Source organism: Pecten maximus, chromosome 16 (genome assembly GCF_902652985.1).
Source record: "Pecten maximus chromosome 16, xPecMax1.1, whole genome shotgun sequence".
In the NCBI taxonomy this organism is placed as follows: domain Eukaryota; kingdom Metazoa; phylum Mollusca; class Bivalvia; order Pectinida; family Pectinidae; genus Pecten; species Pecten maximus.
The window spans coordinates 543,050-568,335 of record NC_047030.1 but is presented as its reverse complement, the minus strand read 5'-3'; the positions used below and the strand labels follow the sequence as shown (position 1 = coordinate 568,335).

The window sequence follows — 25,286 nt, the reverse complement described above, 5'->3', positions numbered from 1 at the left end:
TAATCGTCATGCAAATAAAGATATAATGAACATAAGAAACGACTTGAACCTACGGAACGACCTGGTTAACGATGCCGTGGTGCATTGGCGGGATCGCCGGCTGTTCCATTAAATTTGCATCTATTCGTTTATAGCTGTCAAATATTCAAAATTAAAAAAATGGCTCTGTTATTGATGTCTTTATTCCAAATCGTCCTAATTTAGATACATATATGTATATGAATTTCTTTTTTTTCCAATCCCTATATGAATATAATATAGCGTATTGTATTTCTTTGTCTCATAACCTCTTATAATGCTTTTATAGTCATCTATGATTACTCGATATGGTTATTGATGATCCAGAAATCCTTAAAATGCCATATATTAGCAGTATCATGTTTTTAAGAAATTTCGTCATATCCTCGTTGTATGTGTGTAATTATCGGCATCACCGACAAAAAGCCAATATATTTATTACATTACATAGGTAAGAAGGGATTTTTCTTGTTGACATAATCATTTCAAATTAGATAGAATGTTATGTGATCATACTTTACCGTTCCAGGGAGGGGAGGGCAGCCTTGGTGACGTCATTTGGTATATTCAAGTTTATGGCATGCTACAGTCTCACTGAATTTACCTCCATGTGTATCCTGTACTGGGTAAACACTGTTTATTTACCTCCATGTGTATCCTGTACTGGGTAAACACTGTTTATTTACCTCCATGTGTATCCTGTACTGGGTAAACACTGTTTATTTACCTCCATGTGTATCCTGTACTGGGTAAACACTGTTTATTTACCTCCATGTGTATCCTGTACTGGGTAAACACTGTTTATTTGTCTCCATGTGTATCCTGTACTGGGTAAACACTGTTTATTTACAATGTACCTCCATGTGTATCCTGTACTGGGTAAACACTGTTTATTTACCTCCATGTGTATCCTGTACTGGGTAAACACTGTTTATTTACCTCCATGTGTATCCTGTACTGGGTAAACACTGTTTATTTGTCTCCATGTGTATCCTGTACTGGGTAAACACTGTTTATTTACAATGTACCTCCATGTGTATCCTGTACTGGGTAAACACTGTTTATTTACCTCCATGTGTATCCTGTACTGGGTAAACACTGTTTATTTACCTCCATGTGTATCCTGTACTGGGTAAACACTGTTTATTTACCTCCATGTGTATCCTGTACTGGGTAAACACTGTTTATTTACCTCCATGTGTATCCTGTACTGGGTAGACACTGTTTATTTACCTCCATGTGTATCCTGTACTGGGTAAACACTGTTTATTTACCTCCATGTGTATCCTGTACTGGGTAAACACTGTTTATTTGTCTCCATGTGTATCCTGTACTGGGTAAACACTGTTTATTTACCTCCATGTGTATCCTGTACTGGGTAAACACTGTTTATTTACCTCCATGTGTATCCTGTACTGGGTAAACACTGTTTATTTACCTCCATGTGTATCCTGTACTGGGTAAACACTGTTTATTTGTCTCCATGTGTATCCTGTACTGGGTAAACACTGTTTATTTGTCTCCATGTGTATCCTGTACTGGGTAAACACTGTTTATTTACCTCCATGTGTATCCTGTACTGGGTAAACACTGTTTATTTACCTCCATGTGTATCCTGTACTGGGTAAACACTGTTTATTTGTCTCCATGTGTATCCTGTACTGGGTAAACACTGTTTATTTACAATGTACCTCCATGTGTATCCTGTACTGGGTAAACACTGTTTATTTGTCTCCATGTGTATCCTGTACTGGGTAAACACTGTTTATTTACCTCCATGTGTATCCTGTACTGGGTAAACACTGTTTATTTACCTCCATGTGTATCCTGTACTGGGTAAACACTGTTTATTTGTCTCCATGTGTATCCTGTACTGGGTAAACACTGTTTATTTACCTCCATGTGTATCCTGTACTGGGTAAACACTGTTTATTTGTCTCCATGTGTATCCTGTACTGGGTAAACACTGTTTATTTACCTCCATGTGTATCCTGTACTGGGTAAACACTGTTTATTTACCTCCATGTGTGTCCTGTACTGGGTAAACACTGTTTATTTACCTCCATGTGTGTCCTGTACTGGGTAAACACTGTTTATTTACCTCCATGTGTATCCTGTACTGGGTAAACACTGTTTATTTACCTCCATGTGTGTCCTGTACTGGGTAAACACTGTTTATTTACCTCCATGTGTATCCTGTACTGAGTAAACACTGTTTATTTGTCTCCATGTGTATCCTGTACTGGGTAAACACTGTTTATTTGTCTCCATGTGTATCCTGTACTGGGTAAACACTGTTTATTTACCTCCATGTGTATCCTATACTGGGTAAACACTGTTTATTTACCTCCATGTGTATCATGTACTGGGTAAACACTGTTTATTTGTCTCCATGTGTATCCTGTACTGGGTAAACACTGTTTATTTGTCTCCATGTGTATCCTGTACTGGGTAAACACTGTTTATTTACCTCCATGTGTATCCTGTACTGGGTAGACACTGTTTATTTACCTCCATGTGTATCCTGTACTGGGTAAACACTGTTTATTTGTCTCCATGTGTATCCTGTACTGGGTAAACACTGTTTATTTACCTCCATGTGTATCCTGTACTGGGTAAACACTGTTTATTTACCTCCATGTGTATCCTGTACTGGGTAAACACTGTTTATTTACCTCCATGTGTATCCTGTACTGGGTAAACACTGTTTATTTACCTCCATGTGTATCCTGTACTGGGTAAACACTGTTTATTTGTCTCCATGTGTATCCTGTACTGGGTAAACACTGTTTATTTACCTCCATGTGTATCCTGTACTGGGTAAACACTGTTTATTTGTCTCCATGTGTATCCCGTACTGGGTAAACACTGTTTATTTACCTCCATGTGTATCATGTACTGAGTAAACACTGTTTATTTACAATGTACCTCCATGTGTATTCTGTACTGGGTAAACACTGTTTATTTACCTCCATGTGTATCCTGTACTGGGTAAACACTGTTTATTTACAATGTACCTCCATGTGTATCCTGTACTGAGTAAACACTGTTTATTTGTCTCCATGTGTATCCTGTACTGGGTAAACACTGTTTATTTACAATGTACCTCCATGTGTATCCTGTACTGGGTAAACACTGTTTATTTACCTCCATGTGTATCCTGTACTGGGTAAACACTGTTTATTTACCTCCATGTGTATCCTGTACTGGGTAAACACTGTTTATTTACCTCCATGTGTATCCTGTACTTGGTAAACACTGTTTATTTACCTCCATGTGTATCCTGTACTGGGTAAACACTGTTTATTTACCTCCATGTGTATCCTGTACTGGGTAAACACTGTTTATTTGTCTCCATGTGTATCCTGTACTGGGTAAACACTGTTTATTTACAATGTACCTCCATGTGTATCCTGTACTGGGTAAACACTGTTTATTTACCTCCATGTGTATCCTGTACTGGGTAAACACTGTTTATTTACCTCCATGTGTATCCTGTACTGGGTAAACACTGTTTATTTACCTCCATGTGTATCCTGTACTTGGTAAACACTGTTTATTTACCTCCATGTGTATCCTGTACTGGGTAAACACTGTTTATTTACCTCCATGTGTATCCTGTACTGGGTAAACACTGTTTATTTACCTCCATGTGTATCATGTACTGGGTAAACACTGTTTATTTACAATGTACCTCCATGTGTATCCTGTACTGGGTAGACACTGTTTATTTACCTCCATGTGTATCCTGTACTGGGTAGACACTGTTTATTTTCCTCCATGTGTATCCTGTACTGGGTAAACACTGTTTATTTACCTCCATGTGTATCCTGTACTGGGTAAACACTGTTATGATATAATATTCTTGTTAAATCACGGTTATATGGTTATTTATAAATGTAAACGACTTTAGCGTTAAGCTACTATCGTACAGGGCGTTTTTTGTACTTATTATTTACGGTAACTTTGTTAATACATTTCCTGGAAGTGAATGTTAACAGCATTATCATTAACTAATTTCAATTCAGAGTCGAATGCAATTATTGGTTAAAATAAAGAAAAAAATATGTTTTCTTCTTATCCCCGTTTGTTTCATTGATAACAAAAATGAAGTCATGCTTATTTTCATTTTCTTAAACTTATAATTAAATGTGCATATTTTTCTCACTTATACCAAATAATAATGCATAACAACGTTTCTGTTTGCTTCAGGTGTCCCAAAACATGTCAGATTTTGAGTTCCTTTACGTGGATATGTTTTTATTAACAACTTTGGCTGTTACTTGTAAGTACATATATACAATACTGTAGTTTAATATGAAAAAAATATGTGAACTCATCTGAAAAAAAAAAATCCACTGTTTGCCAAATAAGCGTTGTTGTCGGTAAATATGTTGTTTTCAAATGTCTTTTGAAGTTCAACCCATGAACATCCGGGTATTACTAGAGCATGTTAATGGATAATTCTACAACACAAATAGTTAAGTAGCTAACACAAAAAGAATAATTCTTTAAATTATGGTAGCAATATGTTCATAGCGCGAAATACACTTATTTTAACCTTGGTCATTCTGAACGCCAGAAATCGGTCTCTATATTGACCTAATACCACATATCAAATAAATTTGTAATAATGTTTTATGTGACGTTGTTTTGAATCTTTTTCGTTGCTTCCCAAAGTTTTTCAATGTGGTTTTCAAAGTTATCAGATTTTGTTCTTGATTCACGTTTGATAATGAATCGATCTTTAGAAAAAAAGCTTCAAACAAATCAGATTTTATTAACCATATAAATTACTGCATACCACGTTTATGTCGTAATTTTATTTTTGTAGTTGGAAGGACATCAGGATATGATTATCTCGTGAAGAAGCCACCCATTATAAACCTGTTCAGCATTGGCCCTGTGCTCTCATTACTTACATTAGTGGGTGTCCAGATATGTTTTCAAGTCTTCTGCTTCCTCCATGTTGTACGACAGGACTGGTATGTATTCCTTCATTTTAACTATGCTATACAGGCAATCCTCGTTATCTCGAAGCCAATAGCCACATGAAAAAACTTCGAGATATCCAGAGTATTCCTGGTACCAAGTATATTTTACACACACATATATATATATATATATATATATATATTACCGTCGGAACTGAATGTTTATTTCGAGTTAAATAGGGTCTTCAAATTATGAGATTTGGAGATACCGAAATTTGGTTGGATTTTATGTACCATATATCATGAAATTTCTAACTTTTTCTGCCATTGACGAAGTCTTGGAGATTTCATAATCGGAAAAGAAAAGAAAAATGCGTTGTTCGTCGATGAATTATTTTGTGAATATACAACTAACATATGCAAATGCTCACATTCACGTGATTAAAAGTAAGCAATGTTTCATTTTATTTTAGTAAAAAAATTTTTTTTGTGAATATTGTACAAAATATCATTTTGGAATGAAACCACAAAAAGAAAAATCTTATTTAGATACAAGTTTCATATACAAAACTGATCTAGATACTAAAATAAATGTATCATACAGAAAATTGTCAATTAATCTATTGGTAAGAGTGACATATACTAAAATCAAATTATAACACACAACATGATGGCAGTTATCTATACAGATTGCAGCATTACATGTAGTACGCCAATATGTTTCACGTGTCAGTAATATGTCAGAAAGCTATATATCATTTCCAATGCGGACAAGGTTATCTGTGACGTCAGAATATCTTATAAAATTTGTAATTTATTATTGAAAACAGCCGGTGGCCGGTAACATTTATACACCGCCAATTGTTCAGAGAATACTGTACAGGTTTGACCCCGGTAACATTTATACACCGCCAATTGTTCAAAGAATACTCTACAGGTTTGACCCCGGAAACATTTATTGTTATTTTAACATCAACTCGGGAAAGGTCGGTGGGAAAGAACATACCAAATAAACGATAAATCGTCAACAAAAGATAGGGAAACCCCCTTATATAACTAACACAGATAACACGTGATAACGAAGAAGATCTTGTAGAACACACTGACGGCGTGTGGGGTTATTTGCTATTTGGCGGACATTTATTGTTTTAAGAAGATATCTAATTTAGACACGTTAATATATAAATATGTCGCGCTGACTGTAGGTCACATCTGTCCAATTAAACACAATTGTACATTGGTATATTCATCAAATGGAGCTCCTTTATGACTGTTAATGCACTGCGTTATAAGTCTTACGTAACATGTATATTCTGAAGGTGCCACAACGAGTACAGTCTGTGAATATATCATAACTCCTTAATTAGATACGTTCCTGTTAACTATGACACTGCACATTTAATTCTAATTTCCTGTCCATCAATCCAGTTTGTTTCCATATATAGATATATATATAACTTGTTACCTAGACTGTAAACTGAGTAATTAAATCACATAACTTAATGTCGTTATACATTAGTTACTAAATATACTGTATACTGGTTCAGTAATTAGTTTTAGCGTGCCTTGTCGTAAACAAACTATTTAGTAGTAACTCATTGGTGTCTTAGTGTTGTTGACAAACCCGACACGTCATTAGATACATCTTGGTGATATATAATACTGCTAAAGTTAGGACAGTAATTCTGGTGTCGGTTGTTTTGTCATTTACGATTTTAGTAAGACGTTGGGCCAGATATCTTGGTTCTGAGATAAAATGTTGAGATATCATTTTGATTCTTTGCTGATAAATGTGTCTGATCCTTACAAACCCAGACATATAAAGAAAACAGGTGGCTGGGACATCAAATTAGTTTTTTACTGAAATTTCCTAAAGTAATCTGTCATTGTCAAGGACAATTACAAACCGAAAACCCCTCAGAGTATTTCCGTTAATATATCTTAGAATGGGTCGTTACGGTTCATAATATGTAGGGTCTCAAATCTGTCGAAACTCTGCCGGATTTATATGGTAATATAAACAGACCCCCGAAAAAAGCATGGTGGTCTCTATCTTAAACAAGTTATTTGTAGCTTTTCTTAAATCACTTAAATCTACACAACTTATTTCAATGGAACATTTCATATGAAACAATATAACGAGAGAATCCAGGGAGGTTTATGTACCACTTCACAGTAAGAATAATTACATGTGCTTACCTGATACGCTTTAGTAGTCCTTATGCAAACGCAACTAGAGCACCGTCCCACCGGGAATGCAATTTGTTCTGTCAGCAAGTAATAGACATTAGTTTTCTGTTGTAAACCAAATGAAATAACACACTAACGCTGTCAGTTATTGTACCGGTGGTAAGTTATTAAACAAAATTAAACAAATAACAATGATACACACAGAACAAACAATGATTCTGAACCTAACCTGATGTACACAGGACAAACAATGATTCTGAACCTAACCTGATGTACACAGGACAAACAATGATTCTGAAGATAATAGTACAGGTGTGTCATTGTTACCTTACCTGATGTACACAGGACAAACAATCATTCTGAAGATAATAGTAAAGGTGTATTATTGTTACCTTACCTGATGTACACAGGACAAACAATGATTCTGAACCTTACCTGATGTACACAGGACAAACACTGATTCTGAACCTAACCTGATGTACACAGGACAAACAATGATTCTGAACCTAACCTGATGTACACAGAACAAACACTGATTCTGAACCTAACCTGATGTACACAGGACAAACAATGATTCTGAACCTAACCTGATGTACACAGGACAAACAATGATTCTGAAGATAATAGTAAAGGTGTGTTGTTGTTACATAACCTGATGTACACAGGACAAACAATGATTCTGAACCTTACCTGGTGTACACAGGACAAACAATGATTCTGAACCTTACCTGGTGTACACAGGACAAACAATGATTCTGAACCTAACCTGATGTACACAGGACAAACAATGATTCTGAAGATAATAGTAAAGGTGTGTTGTTGTTACGTAACCTGATGTACACAGAACAAACAATGATTCTGAACCTAACCTGATGTACACAGGACAAACAATGATTCTGAACCTAACCTGATGTACACAGGACAAACAATGATTCTGAACCTAACCTGATGTACACAGGACAAACAATGATTCTGAAGATAATAGTAAAGGTGTGTTGTTGTTACGTAACCTGATGTACACAGAACAAACAATGATTCTGAACCTAACCTGATGTACACAGGACAAACAATGATTCTGAACCTAACCTGATGTACACAGGACAAACAATGATTCTGAACCTAACCTGATGTACACAGGTCAAACAATGATTCTGAAGATAATAGTAAAGGTGTATTATTGTTACCTAACCTGATGTATACAGGACAAACAATGATTATGAAGATAATAGTACAGGTGTGTCATTGTTACCTTACCTGATGTACACAGGACAAACAATGATTCTGAACCTAACCTGATGTACACAGGACAAACAATGATTCTGAAGATAATAGTAAAGGTGTGTTATTGTTACATTACCTGATGTACACAGGACAATCAATGATTCTGAACCTAACCTGATGTACACAGGACAAACACTGATTCTGAACCTAACCTGATGTACACAGGACAAACACTGATTCTGAACCTAACCTGATGTACACAGGACAAACACTGATTCTGAACCTAACCTGATGTACACAGGACAAACAATGATTCTGAACCTAACCTGATGTACACAGGACAAACAATGATTCTGAACCTAACTTGATACACACAGAACAAACAATGATTCTGAACCTAACCTGATGTACACAGGACAAACAATGATTCTGATGATAATAGTAAAGGTGTGTTGTTGTTACATTACCTGATGTACACAGGACAAACAATGATTCTGAACCTAACCTGATGTACACAGGACAAACAATGATTCTGAACCTAAGCTGATGTACACAGAACAAACAATGATTCTGAACCTAACCTGATGTACACAGAACAAACAATGATTCTGAACCTTACCTGATGTACACAGAACAAACAATGATTCTGAACCTTACCTGATGTACACAGAACAAACAATGATTCTGAACCTTACCTGATGTACACAGAACAAACAATGATTCTGAACCTAACCTGATGTACACAGGACAAACAATGATTCTGAACCTAACCTGATGTACACAGGACAAACAATGATTCTGAACCTAACTTGATACACACAGAACAAACAATGATTCTGAAGATAATAGTAAAGGTGTGTTGTTGTTACCTAACCTGATGTACACAGAACAAACAATGATTCTGAACCTAACCTGATGTACACAGGACAAACAATGATTCTGAACCTAACCTGATGTACACAGGACAAACAATGATTCTGAACCTAACTTGATACACACAGAACAAACAATGATTCTGAAGATAATAGTAAAGGTGTGTTGTTGTTGTTACCTTACCTGATGTACACAGAACAAACAATGATTCTGAACCTTACCTGATGTACACAGGACAAACAATGATTCTGAACCTAACCTGATGTACACAGGACAAACAATGATTCTGAAGATAATAGTAAAGGTGTGTTGTTGTTACATTACCTGATGTACACAGAACAAACAATGATTCTGAACCTTACCTGATGTACACAGGACAAACAATGATTCTGAACCTAACTTGATACACACAGAACAAACAATGATTCTGAACCTAACCTGATGTACACAGGACAAACAATGATTCTGAAGATAATAGTAAAGGTGTGTTGTTGTTACATTACCTGATGTACACAGGTAATTATTAATGATTCGCCGTATGGAATTAATTGATTGGAAAGTTGTTACCAAGGTTTAATCTAACAAAGAAATAGACATATCATTTCACATTTTGATTAATTTGGTATGCAAATACATTGATAACATTGAATTCAATTTTACATAAGCATTAATGTTAGATTATATGTATTATATACCATTCTTTAAATTTGTCCATTCTATATAATGATGATAACGGAAAACATATCCATCATTAGCAAACGTGAAAACAGAAGAATCTGTATCTGGAGTTCGTGGACCACAATCGAACAAGAAAAGTGTGCGTCTAACCTAACAACAGTTAAAACAAATGATTACTTGTCCTCGTCAGTATATATTACACAATTCAAAGAAATTATTGCGATACGAAGATACATGTAGCATGATTGTGGGAATTTTAATTGGAAGGAAAACTTGTAGAGCATTGTACAACCAGAATTAGAAGCATTGGGTAGTTTGCTAGACAATATCTGTAAAAGTGCATGACTTTTTCGTTTTTCATTTAATTAAAATGTCACTGTATTTCAACATATCCTGTTGGTGTTCCTGTGATCAAATATAAAATCTTAATTTAAAATTTCTGACACAAAAAAGGCAGCTGATAAACAATCAGGTAAGGAAATATACTCTGAATCCGTGGCAATTGGGCTTTAATTGTGTAAACATCAATTTTATCTAGAAAAAAATCTGATGCACCGGAAGACAATCTGTATTGAAAGTCCCATCTTCAAAACTTCAAAACGCCATGGGGGTGAAACGGAGGTTTAACCAGCCTTATAGCGTCACGAGAGTAATACGGAGGTTTAACCAGTCTTATAGTACCACGAGAGTAATACGGAGGTTTAACCAGTCTTATAGCACCACGAGAGTAATACGGAGGTTTAACCAGTCTTATAGTACCACGAGAGTAATACGGAGGTTTAACCAGTCTTATAGTGCCACGAGAGTAATACGGATGTTTAACCACTCTTATAGCGTCACGAGAGTAATACGGAGGTTTAACCAGTCTTATAGCGCCACGAGAGTAATACGGAGGTTTAACCAGTCTTATAGCCCCACGAGAGTAATACGGAGGTTTAACCAGTCTTATATCGCCACGAGAGTAATACGGAGGTTTAACCAGTCTTATAGTACCACGAGAGTAATACGGAGGTTTAACCAGTCTTATAGCGCCACGAGAGTAATACGGAGGTTTAACCAGTCTTATAGTACCACGAGAGTAATACGGAGGTTTAACCAGTCTTATAGTACCACGAGAGTAATACGGAGGTTTAACCAGTCTTATAGCGCCACGAGAGTAATACGGAGTTTTAACCAGTCTTATAGCGCCACGAGAGTAATACGGAGGTTTAACCAGTCTTATAGTACCACGAGAGTAATACGGAGGTTTAACCAGTCTTATAGCGCCACGAGAGTAATACGGAGGTTTAACCAGTCTTATAGCGCCACGAGAGTAATACGGAGGTTTAACCAGTCTTACAGCGCCACGAGAGTAATACGGAGGTTTAACCACTCTTATAGCGCCACGAGAGTAATACGGAGGTTTAACCAGTCTTATAGTACCACGAGAGTAATACGGAGGTTTAACCACTCTTATAGTACCACCAGAGTAATACGGAGGTTTAACCAGTCTTATAGCGCCACGAGAGTAATACGGAGGTTTAACCAGTCTTATTGTACCACGAGAGTAATACGGAGGTTTAACCAGTCTTATAGTACCACGAGAGTAATACGGAGGTTTAACCAGTCTTATAGTACCACGAGAGTAATACGGTGGTTCAACCAGCCTTATAGCGCCACGAGAGTAATACGGAGGTTTAACCAGTCTTATAGCGCCACGAGAGTAATACGGAGGTTTAACCAGTCTTATAGCGCCACGAGAGTAATACGGAGGTTTAACCAGTCTTATAGCGCCACGAGAGTAATACGGAGGTTTAACCAGTCTTATTGTACCACGAGAGTAATACGGAGGTTTAACCACTCTTATAGCGTCACGAGAGTAATACGGAGGTTTAACCAGTCTTATAGTACCACGAGAGTAATACGGAGGTTTAACCAGTCTTATAGTACCACGAGAGTAATACGGAGGTTTAACCAGTCTTATAGTGCCACGAGAGTAATACGGAGGTTTAACCAGTCTTATAGCGCCACGAGAGTAATACGGAGGTTTAACCAGTCTTATAGCGCCACGAGAGTAATACGGAGGTTTAACCAGTCTTATAGCGCCACGAGAGTAATACGGAGGTTTAACCAGTCTTATAGCGCCACGAGAGTAATACGGAGGTTTAACCAGTCTTATAGCGCCACGAGAGTAATACGGAGGTTTAACCAGTCTTATAGCGCCACGAGAGTAATACGGAGGTTTAACCAGTCTTATAGTACCACGAGAGTAATACGGAGGTTTAACCACTCTTATAGCGACACGAGAGTAATACGGAGGTTTAACCAGTCTTATAGCGCCACGAGTGTAATACGGAGGTTTAAACAGTCTTACAGCGCCACGAGAGTAATACGGAGGTTTAACCACTCTTATAGCGACACGAGAGTAATACGGAGGTTTAACCAGTCTTATAGCGTCACGAGAGTAATACGGAGGTTTAACCACTCTTATAGAGCACGAGAGTAATACGGAGGTTTAACCAGTCTTATAGCGCCACGAGAGTAATACGGAGGTTTAACCAGTCTTATAGAGCCACGAGAGTAATACGGAGGTTTAACCAGTCTTATAGCGTCACGAGAGTAATACGGAGGTTTAACCACTCTTATAGAGCACGAGAGTAATACGGAGGTTTAACCAGTCTTATAGCGCCACGAGAGTAATACGGAGGTTTAACCAGTCTTATAGAGCCACGAGAGTAATACGGAGGTTTAACCAGTCTTATAGTGCCACGAGAGTAACACGGAGGTTTAACCAGTCTTATAGCGCCACGAGAGTAATACGGAGGTTTAACCAGTCTTATAGCGCCACGAGAGTAATACGGAGGTTTAACCACTCTTATAGCGTCACGAGAGTAATACGGAGGTTTAACCAGTCTTATAGTGCCACGAGAGTAATACGGAGGTTTAACCAGTCTTATAGTAACACGAGAGTAATACGGAGGTTTAACCACTCTTATAGCGTCACGAGAGTAATACGGAGGTTTATCCAGTCTTACAGCGCCACGAGAGTAATACGGAGGTTTAACCAGTCTTATAGCGCCACGAGAGTAATACGGAGGTTTAACCAGTGTTATAGCGCCACGAGAGTAATACGGAGGTTTAACCACTCTTATAGCGCCACGAGAGTAATACGGAGGTTTAACCAGTCTTACAGCGCCACGAGAGTAATACGGAGGTTTAACCAGTCTTACAGCGCCACGTGAGTAATACAGAGGTTAAACCAGTCTTATAGCGCCACGAGAGTAATACGGAGGTTTAACCAGTCTTATAGCGCCACGAGAGTAATACGGAGGTTTAACCAGTCTTACAGCGCCACGTGAGTAATACGGAGGTTTAACCAGTCTTATAGTACCACGAGAGTAATACGGAGGTTTGACCAGTCTTACAGCGCCACGAGAGTAATACGGAGGTTTAACCAGTCTTATAGCGCCACGAGAGTAATACGGAGGTTTAACCAGTCTTACAGCGCCACGAGAGTAATACGGAGGTTTAACCAGTCTTACAGCGCCACGAGAGTAATACGGAGGTTTAACCAGTCTTATAGCGTCACGAGAGGAATACGGAGGTTTAACCACTCTTATAGCGCCACGAGAGTAATACGGAGGTTTAACCAGTCTTATAGAGCCACGAGAGTAATACGGAGTTTTAACCAGTCTTATAGCGCCACGAGAGTAATACGGAGTTTTAACCAGTCTTATAGCGCCACGAGAGTAATACGGAGGTTTAACCAGTCTTATAGCGTCACGAGAGGAATACGGATGTTTAACCAGTCTTATAGCGCCACGAGAGTAATACGGAGGTTTAACCAGTCTTATAGAGCCACGAGAGTAATACGGAGGTTTAACCAGTCTTATAGCGCCACGAGAGTAATACGGAGGTTTAACTAGTCTTATAGTGCCACGAGAGTAACACGGAGGTTTAACCAGTCTTATAGCGCCACGAGAGTAATACGGAGGTTTAACCACTCTTATAGCGCCACGAGAGTAATACGGAGGTTTATCCAGTCTTATAGTACCACGAGAGTAACACGGAGGTTTGACCAGTCTTATAGCGTTACGAGAGTAATACGGAGGTTTAACCAGTCTTATAGTACCACGAGAGTAATACGGAGGTTTGACCAGTCTTATAGCGCCACGAGAGTAATACGGAGGTTTGACCAGTCTTATAGCGCCACGAGAGTAATACGGAGGTTTAACCAGTCTTATAGCGCCACGAGAGTAACACGCTTTAACCAGAGTTAGTGATATTTACTAATCGACCTAAAATTATAACAAGCTTAATTTTCAAATTTGTTTCTGTGTACAAAAAACACAAATACGGAAGTTTCCCTATTATAGTTAATACATATTTGATTCTGATAACAAAAAAAAAAAAAAAGTATTAATTAACAAAAAACCGTGTTTTTGACACACATACTTCATCTCTTGACATGCGACTTTCTTTGATTCAATTAACCTTGATTTATAACGTCATAAAACATTTACAAGTTCATATGATTAGCGAGTTAATAGCGGGTTTCCTTCTCTGTGTACCGATAGCTACAATAACATACTTAGAATATCATTTGTTCGCCACAGAAACACTTAAAATTAATCTTCAGTTGACAGTTCGCAGTAGTTAGGAGGTGATAGTCTTCATTTTTATGCACCTATGCCCGTTAATGTTATTCCCTAGGTCAGCAGAGTAATTAAATAATACGTATGTAAGATAGGTGTTCATTGTCACTGTCTCTTTGTCGTGAATGGCAGGTTGGCAAGTGTTGTGTTACATTAGAATGATTTACACATCATCACAGGCTGTAACAAACGAATTAAATATTGTATGTCGTCATCTGTCAAAACAATTAATGTCTTTGTGACGTCAGATGTTTTCTGATAAACGAAAACTGACTGCTCGCATCGAGAAATGTAATGTCCTATGGTATAAACTTTCTCGTGGAAATTTCGTCTGTTAAAAATTGGTTTGTTTACTCCGCCCGAGTGAATTTGTGAAAAAAGTAGCTCAAAAGATAAAGAAATGAAAAAGAAGATAATGATATATATAATAAATAAATGAATTAAAACGACCAACAACCAAGGTGTTACAGAAATTATCGGGGAAGTTAATAGGACTGTTCAAATCAATACTGTCAGATACATGGCTGGACTGATAACCTAAACAATAACAGATGTTTATTATCTACATATTCTGATACGAATTGGGATTAGGGTTACTTCAGGTTACGTATGGTTTCGTCGTATGGTATTTCAATGTAAACTTTGCCAGACCTGGCTTGTCTGTATATATATTAGAGGGATACAGATAGTTCTCCACCCTCATTACAGATAAACGATATGTTTTACCTGTAAGTATATGTCTTCATCCTCATTACAGATAAACGATAGGTTTTACCTGTAGGTATATGTCTCCACTCTCATTACAGATAAACGATATGTTTTACCTGTAGGTACGTGTCTCCACTCTCATAACAGATAAACGATATGTTTCACCTGTAGGTATGTGTCTCCACCCTCATTACAGATAAACGATATGTTTTACCTGTAGGTATGTGTCTCCACACTGATTACAGATAAACGATATGTTTTACCTGTAGGTATGTGTCTCCAATCTCATTACAGATAAACGATATGTTTACCTGTAGGTATGTGTCTCCACTGTCATCACAGATAAACGATATGTTTTACCTGTAGGTATGTGTCTCCACTCTTATTACAGATAAACGATATGTTTTACCTGTAGGTATGTGTCTCCACTCTCATTACAGATAAACGATATGTTTTACCTGTATGAAAAACGATATGTTTACCTGTAGGTATGTGTATCCATCCTCATCACAGATAAACGTTATGTTTTACCTGTAGGTACGTGTCTTCACCCTCATTACAGATAAACGATATGTTTTACCTAAAGGTATATGTCTCAACTGTCATTACAGATAAACGATATGTTTTACCTGTAGGTATGTGTCTCCACCCTCATTACAGATAAACGATATGTTTTACCTGTAGGTATGTGTCTCCACTGTCATCACAGATAAACGATATGTTTTACCTGTAGGTATATGTCTCCACCATCATTACAGATACATTATATGTTTTACCTGTAGGTACGTGTCTCCACTGTCATCACAGATAAACGATATGTTTTACCTGTAGGTACGTGTCTCCACCCTCATTACAGATAAACGATATGTTTTACCTGTAAGTACGTGTCTCCACCCTCATTACAGATAAACGATATGTTTTACCTGTAAGTACGTGTCTCCACCCTCATTACAGATAAACGATATGTTTTACCTGTAAGTACGTGTCTCCACTCTCATTACAGATAAACGTTATGTTTTACCTGTAGGTATATGTCTCCACTCTCATTACAGATAAACGATATGTTTTACCTGTAGGTATGTGTCTCCACTGTCATCACAGATAAACGATATGTTTTACCTGTAGGTATATGTCTCCACCCTCATTACAGATACATTATATGTTTTACCTGTAGGTATGTGTCTCCACTGTCATCACAGATAAACGATATGTTTTACCTGTAGGTACGTGTCTCCACCCTCATTACAGATAAACGATATGTTTTACCTGTAGGTATGTGTCTCCACCCTCATTACAGATAAACGATATGTTTTACCTGTAGGTATATGTCTCCACCCTCATTACAGATAAACGATATGTTTTACCTGTAGGTATGTGTCTCCACTGTCATTACAGATAAACGTTATGTTTACCTGTATGATAAACGATATGTTTTACCTGTAGGTATGTGTCTCCACTCTCATTACAGATAAACGATATGTTTTACCTGTAGGTATGTGTCTCCACCCTCATCACAGATAAACGATATGTTTTACCTGTAGGTACGTGTCTCCACTCTCATTACAGATAAACGATATGTTTTACCTGTAGGTACGTGTCTCCACTCTCATTACAGATAAACGATATGTTTTACCTGTAGGTATGTGTCTCCACCCTCATTACAGATAAACGATATGTTTTACCTATAGGTATGTGTCTCCACTCTCGTTACAGATAAACGATATGTTTTACCTGTAGGTATGTGTCTCCACTGTCATTACAGATAAACGATATGTTTTACCTGTAGGTATGTGTCTCCACCCTCATTACAGATAAACGATATGTTTTACCTGTAGGTATGTGTCTCCACCCTCATTACAGATAAACGATATGTTTTACCTGTAGGTATGTGTCTCCACTCTCATTACAGATAAACGATATGTTTTACCTGTAGGTATGTGTCTCCACTGTCATTACAGATAAACGATATGTTTTACCTGTAGGTATGTGTCTCCACTGTCATTACAGATAAACGATATGTTTTACCTGTAGGTATGTGTCTCCACTGTCATTACAGATAAACGATATGTTTTACCTGTAGGTATGTGTCTCCACCCTCATTACAGATAAACGATATGTTTTACCTGTAGGTATGTGTCTCCACCCTCATTACAGATAAACGATATGTTTTACCTGTAGGTATGTGTCTCCACTCTCATTACAGATAAACGATATGTTTTACCTGTAGGTACGTGTCTCCACCCTCATTACAGATAAACGATATGTTTTACCTGTAGGTATGTGTCTCCACTCTCATTACAGATAAACGATATGTTTTACCTGTAGGTATGTGTCTCCACTCTCATTACAGATAAACGATATGTTTTACCTGTAGGTACGTGTCTCCACTCTCATTACAGATAAACGATATGTTTTACCTGTAGGTATGTGTCTCCACCCTCATTACAGATAAACGATATGTTTTACCTGTAGGTATGTGTCTCCACCCTCATTACAGATAAACGATATGTTTTACCTGTAGGTATGTGTCTCCACTCTCATTGCAGATAAACGATATGTTTTACCTGTATGATAAACGATATGTTTTACCTGTAGGTATGTGTCTCCACTCTCATTACAGATAAACGATATGTTTTACCTGTAGGTATGTGTCTCCACCCTCATTACAGATAAACGATATGTTTTACCTGTAGGTATGTGTCTCCACTGTCATTACAGATAAACGATATGTTTTACCTGTAGGTACGTGTCTCCACTCTCATTACAGATAAATTATATGTTTTACCTGTAGGTATGTGTATCCATCCTCATTACAGATAAACGATATGTTTTACCTGTAGGTACGTGTCTCCACTCTCATTACAGATAAACGATATGTTTTACCTGTAGGTATGTGTCTCCACCCTCATCACAGATAAACGATATGTTTTACCTGTAGGTACGTGTCTCCACTGTCATCACAGATAAACGATATGTTTTACCTGTAGGTATGTGTCTCCACTCTCATTACAGATAAACGATATGTTTTACCTGTAAGTACGTGTCTCCACCCTCATAACAGATAAACGATATGTTTTACCCGTAGGTATGTGTCTCCACTCTCATTGCAGATAAACGATATGTTTTACCTGTATGATACACGATATGTTTTACCTGTATGATACACGATATGTTTTACCTGTATGATACACGATATGTTTTACCTGTAGGTATGTGTCTCCAATCTCATTACAGATAAACGATATGTTTTGCCTGTATGATAAACGATATGTTTTACCTGTATTATAAACGATATGTTTTACCTGTATGATAAACGTTGTGTTTTACCTGTATGATAAACGTTGTGTTTTACCTGTATGATAACGTTATATTTTACCTGTATGATAAACGTTATGTTTTACCTCTATGATAAACGTTATGTTTTACCTGTAGGTATCTGTCTCCACTGTCATTACAGATAAACGATATGTTTTACCTGTATGATAAACGTTATGTTTTACCTGTAGGTATGTGCCGCTGGTGAGTAGATGGGAATATGACTACATCAGTTACCAGAACAACGCCGTGTATTTGATGTCGTGTTACCAATACATCGTCCTCGCCATAGCTTTGTCAAGGGGAGAACCGTATAGAAGATCTATCTTTACAAATCGTAAGTTGATCAACTCCACAACACTTATATTGTACTTTTATTAATCCTTTGGCAAATCAGATACTGATCTCGTCGTTCAAAGGTCATGGTCACTGTTACCGAAAATAGAATTCAGCCGCCGCCGCCGCCGCTCATGGTCATAAACTACCTGGTCATAAACATTTCTGTTTGTATATTTTTAGTTGCTAAAGTTGAATATGATACAACATATAATAAATATAAATAAATTGCATATATTACAACTTTCTAATTTTAATTTATCCGGCTTTTACCAGGGGTATAAATACATTAACCAAAACAATTTTGGGTCAGTGCAAATTGTTTATCTATTTAACCATTTGTTATAGATATTCCGGTTATAACTAAAAGTGTCAAGATATAGTTGTACATGAATTACCATTTTGAATTATTTAAGGGTTAACTGTAATATTTTTTTTACGTTATTGAGCAATAACAAAAAAAACTTGGGTGTACTCTGAATAAACCGCGAAGCGGTTTATGAAAAGAGTACACCCCAATTTTTTGTGTTATTGCTCAATAACGTAAAAAGAATATTACAGTTAACCCTTATAATTTAATTAACAACGATAAGAAATATTTTCATTAAGTTTACCATGTTTATTTTGCTCCAGATATTTAAAAACGCATTGATAAATACAAAATCCCGTGAACAACGATTACTCCGCTGACGTCACAGTTTATTTCTTTTATGTTATGAGATGATAACATAATTTTTTGAACCAATGAAAATGCTTGTTACAAGCAAAATTAAATTATGCTGTTATAACAATACTTACGGCCTGGAGAAAGGAGATCTACTGTTGTATACTCTGAGGCTCCCTTTGGGTAGGAGGGGCGGGGCCCAGTAGGGGAAATAGTCTAATTGTCTAATAGGGCAAATGATGTATTAACGGAGGATGTGACACTCTTCGGGCGAGAGGAAAGGGGTCGTATAGGGGAGTAAAGCAAACAATACTTAATATTCCTTTTCTTTGTTAAGAATGACGGGATTTAGTCCACTTTGAGAGACAACTCAAAAATAGGGGGGGGGGGGGGGGGGGGGGGGGGGGGGGGGGGGCGTAATATAGCTTAAATAAGAGTACAATTTGTATTTTGCAATAATTTCTGAAATATGCAGGCGCGCTGGGCCTCTTGTTATAACCATGTTATTACATTAATTATCGTTATAAAAACCCTGATTTGTTTTGTATTGTTTAATAACCTACCACATGGTAGCTCAACTAAATACCAAAAATGCGGCATTGTTAAAGAGACATTATAAAGAAGAATGTAAGACAGAAATAAGAGAAAATATTAAATCCCACATTTAGTCGTATCTGACATTCATGTATTGAGGACAGCAGGTATAATTCTAACACCCTACCTACAAGGTATCATGTCTGCATTGTAATGATCATTATTAACAATCATATAGTATTTATATACTGTAATTATCCTTCAGACTTGTTCTTGTTAAACATCCTGATGTGTACGTCGGTGACAATATGGCTGACGATGTATCCAGGAGAAGGAGCAATCAAGTTTTTTGAGGTCTGTTTACTTGTTATATTGTCGAGGATATGTGAGCACTCAGTTGTTTTGTGAACAAGACGTTTTTTCGCTTTGTTTATTGTTTATGTTGCTTTGAATTAAATGTGACATTCCCCAAAACACAACAGAAATAAAGTAGGTTTTATAGATGTATTAATTCATTTTTGGTGTAAATGGAAAACAAATTATTTTTTTTAGCGATAATCACTTTTTATTGTACAGTTTGATTCATTTTCTGAATCTTATCGGAAACATATTCTAAACCCTAAATAGCTGATAGCTGAGAATGGTTTCTTCACATGATTACATGTATACTATCAAAATGATATTTTGGGATTCGCAGCTGAAGCCGTTTCCATCAGTTCCCTACAGATTAATGTATGTAGGTCTGGCGTTGATGGATTTCTTCATTTGTCTTATGCTGGAGGTAATCATCATGTTTGCAAGCTATTTCATAACAAACAAAACAACAATGGAATAGAATAGTGTCTGATGCATATAGAGCTAATTTCTGACCATTTCAAGATTTCTTGACCAGCAGGGGATTATTATATACCGTCTGTATCTCTTATTGTATGACACGTCAGCTGTGAAAACAATTGCCTTTTGATTAATGATGAAAGCAAAAAAAGAAATTATGTTCTGAATATTTTGCATCTATCACCGGGATATTTGAGACATAATTGTGTACGTGATTATATAATAATTACATGTTTATGTATATTATATATCGTTCAAGTCTTGATTAAAATACTGTTCTGATTTCAGGACTATGTTCTCAGTCAGACGCTAATCAGCTACAAACTTCAGGAGAAGATTGAAGATTGTCTGATTGGCTCTCGCCACACCTACGATTTACTTGAGGAGGAAATGATGCATGATGATTGGCCTTTAATTAATCATGAACAACCAATTATATCAGCTAAAAATAAGCCACATACCAAAGCTTTAGACTTAAGTATGTCAATCCAGAACGAGACAAACGGATGTGATAGGAGACAAAATGTGGATGGTTATATTAAGAATTTCAATGACAAATTTTGATATGTATGGGTATTTACAAATTTTGATATGTATGGTTATTTACAAATGTTTTATATTGTATTTACACAGAAATAGCAAATACTGTTACTTACATGCTAAGTAAATTGTAGTTGCATATGAATCAAAACGAATTTCCAGGTTTGTACAACCATTCCTTGTTTATATATATCTATATATATCTATATATAAACACTGCGGCCAAGGCTAAAACGTAAGGGAACACAACAACTAGGTGTATCTGGTATGAGGCTCGGTAAAACAGACGGCTATGTTCAATTATATTAAAGTATCGTTAAACTGGCTATAAAACAATTTTATATAATGTTACAAATCACGAATTAAATATCCCTTCAGATTTCTCTTGCTTCTGTTGTTATTGATACGTTCATCTTGTTCCTGAAATAACAATTTAATTTTGCAAAATATAAAACGCATTATCATCAATATAGCTAACCAAACCGTGGGGATCGTAAGTAAAGTCCCAACATTTTACCTTCCCGCAAAGTTTCAAAAATTACAGCTATAAGAATTTCCTAAGTGAACTATTTTAACATGAAAAAAACAACCACACATCATCCCAACGGATATGGGTCATTAGAATCACAAGGTCACACTGTGGAGGTCACGAGTTTACCTTTACCGACATGAGAAAACATATTTTGGCACACGTTCTAACATATCCGTTCACCAGTATCCTATCAACAATGACGTCGTCCAAATATAGATGAAAGTTCTGACATTTACGCTTAGAAGTGTTTTATATAGAGACTGCCATCTTCGACACCAGTCCAGAAGGACTAGAGTCTACTGACCCTCCTGAAGTCATAACATCAGACAGCTGTCATTCGCTGACAATCAAAGGCTATTAAGTGCTAGGGAAGTGCGGTCTCAGGGTCATCAGAACTATAAAGTCATACCTGATTGTGTATTCGACATTCACATTATTTTCCCATGTAATGTAAATCCCATACCTTCCCTACCCAGGCAAAGATTTGGGAAACTTCAGTTTTGAAATAGTGGTATAATTGCTTGACCAAATAATAGTAAAAAATGAATGTCCATTATTTGATCATACTATTGTAAAATTGGAACCTTACGCGAGGGGGAAGTTTATGCTAATTACGCGGAGTCGTTTGATTGCGAAAAATTTCCCCGCGCGTGTTATTTTGATATCAATTTGCGTACTCTCAAACTATAAAGGAAGGTGGATCGATCGCGAACATTACCCCCACGCGTATAATTTACATATCGAAATTAACCCCCTGCGAAAATAGCCACATCTTCCTTTGTTACTGATGAATACCATTTCAAGTCGGTATTCAACTGTTTACGATATGTATAATTGTATGTTAATAGTGTAAATAAACTACTTGTATACAAAGATGAATACGATATACTGATATGTAATAATGCGTTTTGTTGAATGCTTGTTTTATTATAAATCGTAAAGCAGTTTTTTAACATCAACTTGCATTTGCCGATTCAATGCTTCTCTATCATAAACATTCTGCCATATTTTATCAAATGCTTATTCTGTTCTACTAGTGTATCAACCATATTCTCTCATACATCAAAATATATTTTGATTCGTTTAAATTCTGTATTTTGAAACCCTGCAGATTCAGCTCTTCAATTGTTATTATCGCCTCATAACTTTCATTAAAACAATCTATCGCATTCTATTAAAGGTTTTGTTGCTGACATTGGTCATAAAGCTAGCTTTACGAACGGTATAAAGGTTAATGCGCCAGTGTTATAATATGAAGGTGTTCTATAAGTTATTGTAGTCTAAATCACTATAGTATATCATGTATTGTGGTTACATCTGTATGTATAATTATACCTACTACATTCAGTGTCAGTATAGTATTATTACATTATTCATTGTATGCATGTAGGGCGTCCTTAAATCAAAGATGCTATCTTGCAAACATCAAATATTCTCAAAATTAGTCACACCTATGCATTTCCATATTTCACCTGACGTTTTTACGCCTATTGTAGATTACATACAGGTGACACACTACTACATTACTACACGTACCAGTACAAACACTGGACCATCGTCTATACACACCTACCACATACATATATTTACGTACACTTGTCCTTCTTCCGAATGAATTACGACTGCGCTGCCATCAACTCACCACTGTACGTCTGCAGTATGACATCTAACGTTAGGAGACATATGACGAGGACGACACACCCAAAAAGTATGAAATATTCTCCTCAACAAGAAAAAGTGCAATAAAATAATAATGCACCAACTCCGTTTTTGTACACAATCAGTGTTAAAATACAGTATAACTGCACATGCTCATAGCTTAGTAGGTGAATACATGTGCGCTTTCATATTTTATCTAACGAAGCCGTAATATAGGCAGGTTCAGTAGTTCTAACGTATAAAAAAACTACCAATACCTACTTTATATACAGTGATCACAATAACAAATAGAAACAAAACGAATTAAACCGCTTCATACAGCTGTTTCGTCCTTCTACACTTCGTCAGTGATGTTAGGGATATCAAACAACTGTTTCGTCCTTCTACACTTCGTCAGTGATGTTAGGGATATCAAACAACTGTTTCGTCCTTCTACACTTCGTCAGTGATGTTAGGGATATCAAACAACTGTTTCGTCCTTCTACACTTCGTCAGTGATGTTAGGGATATCAAACAACTGTTTCGTCCTTCTACACTTCGTCAGTGATGTTAGGGATATCGTACAGCTGTTTCGTCCTTCTACACTTCGTCAGTGATGTTAGGGATATCAAACAACTGTTTCGTCCTTCTACACTTCGTCAGTGATGTTAGGGATATCATACAGCTGTTTCGTCCTTCTATGACTCGTCAGTGATGTTAGGGACATCAAACAACTGTTTCGTCCTTCTACACTTCGTCAGTGATGTTAGGGATATCAAACAACTGTTTCGTCCTTCTACACTTCGTCAATGATGTTAGGGATATCATACAGCTGTTTCGTCCTTCTATGACTCGTCGGTGTTGTTAGGGACATCATGCAGCTGTTTCGTCCTTCTCCGACACGCCGGTGATGAAAGGGACATCATACAGCTGTTTCGTTCTTCTCTGATTCGTCAGTGATGCTTGGGGCCTAAATGCGATCAATTTGGATGGAAAAATGCAAAAGACCCGTAGTTGCAATACATTTCATAATTTTTAATACTTGATTTAAAAGTTACGGTAAGTGCATATGTATAATATAACGATGATATCAAGAACCGTGTCACTATTAAAATGAATAAAACCGCGACCTGTAGATTACAATTAACCTCTGGGAAAAAACAAAAATCCACCAGAACCACAAATTAGGATCGCTTTACCTTTTGTATGAAAAATCTTATGATTAATAGCATACAAGGGAATTATGTAATTATCTGTGCGAAGTTTAATTAAACGTGACAATGTATTGTTTTCTTTTTTTACCCTGTAGGTATGAGACACTACACTTCATTATCTGTCTTTGTCCTTATTTACCATTAAACCAGTCTAGTTAATGTCTCCCACTGAAACGAATACATTACAAATTCAGTATAAACCGTAAATATTATAGGGTGGTAGAGAGTACAGATAAGTGAATACATTTTATGATCCCCTTAATTAATACAGTACAGGCTGAATATATTAACAGCTCTTTTGACTTTCTAGCACTCTACCATGAATAAGAGGTAAAAAGTATGGAAATCAAGAAATAAAAGAATTAAAGAATGCCATATATTTGTACTTATTTTGTAATGTTATTTAAAATTACCACTAAAAGG

At 36.7% G+C, this 25,286-nt stretch overlaps 1 protein-coding gene across 3 annotated transcripts in view; it reads left to right on the top strand.

Moving 5' to 3' along the window:
- The window catches only part of LOC117345113 (probable cation-transporting ATPase 13A3), a 42,411-nt gene extending 20,551 nt beyond the window's left edge, over window positions 1-21,860 (top strand). Inside the window, exons 24-30 of one of the 3 annotated variants that reach the window (XM_033908069.1) lie at window positions 548-644; window positions 4,231-4,303; window positions 4,853-5,003; window positions 18,763-18,908; window positions 20,371-20,459; window positions 20,803-20,886; window positions 21,228-21,860. In XM_033908069.1, coding sequence (XP_033763960.1) covers window positions 548-644; window positions 4,231-4,303; window positions 4,853-5,003; window positions 18,763-18,908; window positions 20,371-20,459; window positions 20,803-20,886; window positions 21,228-21,503 — 916 coding nt within the window. In that variant the 3' untranslated portion in view covers window positions 21,504-21,860. Of the gene's footprint in view, window positions 1-547; window positions 645-4,230; window positions 4,330-4,852; window positions 5,004-18,762; window positions 18,909-20,370; window positions 20,460-20,802; window positions 20,887-21,227 lie in introns of those variants that run through there. The other 2 variants (XM_033908071.1, XM_033908072.1) reach the window with 2 other exon arrangements.
- Window positions 21,861-25,286: the final 3,426 nt, after the last annotated feature.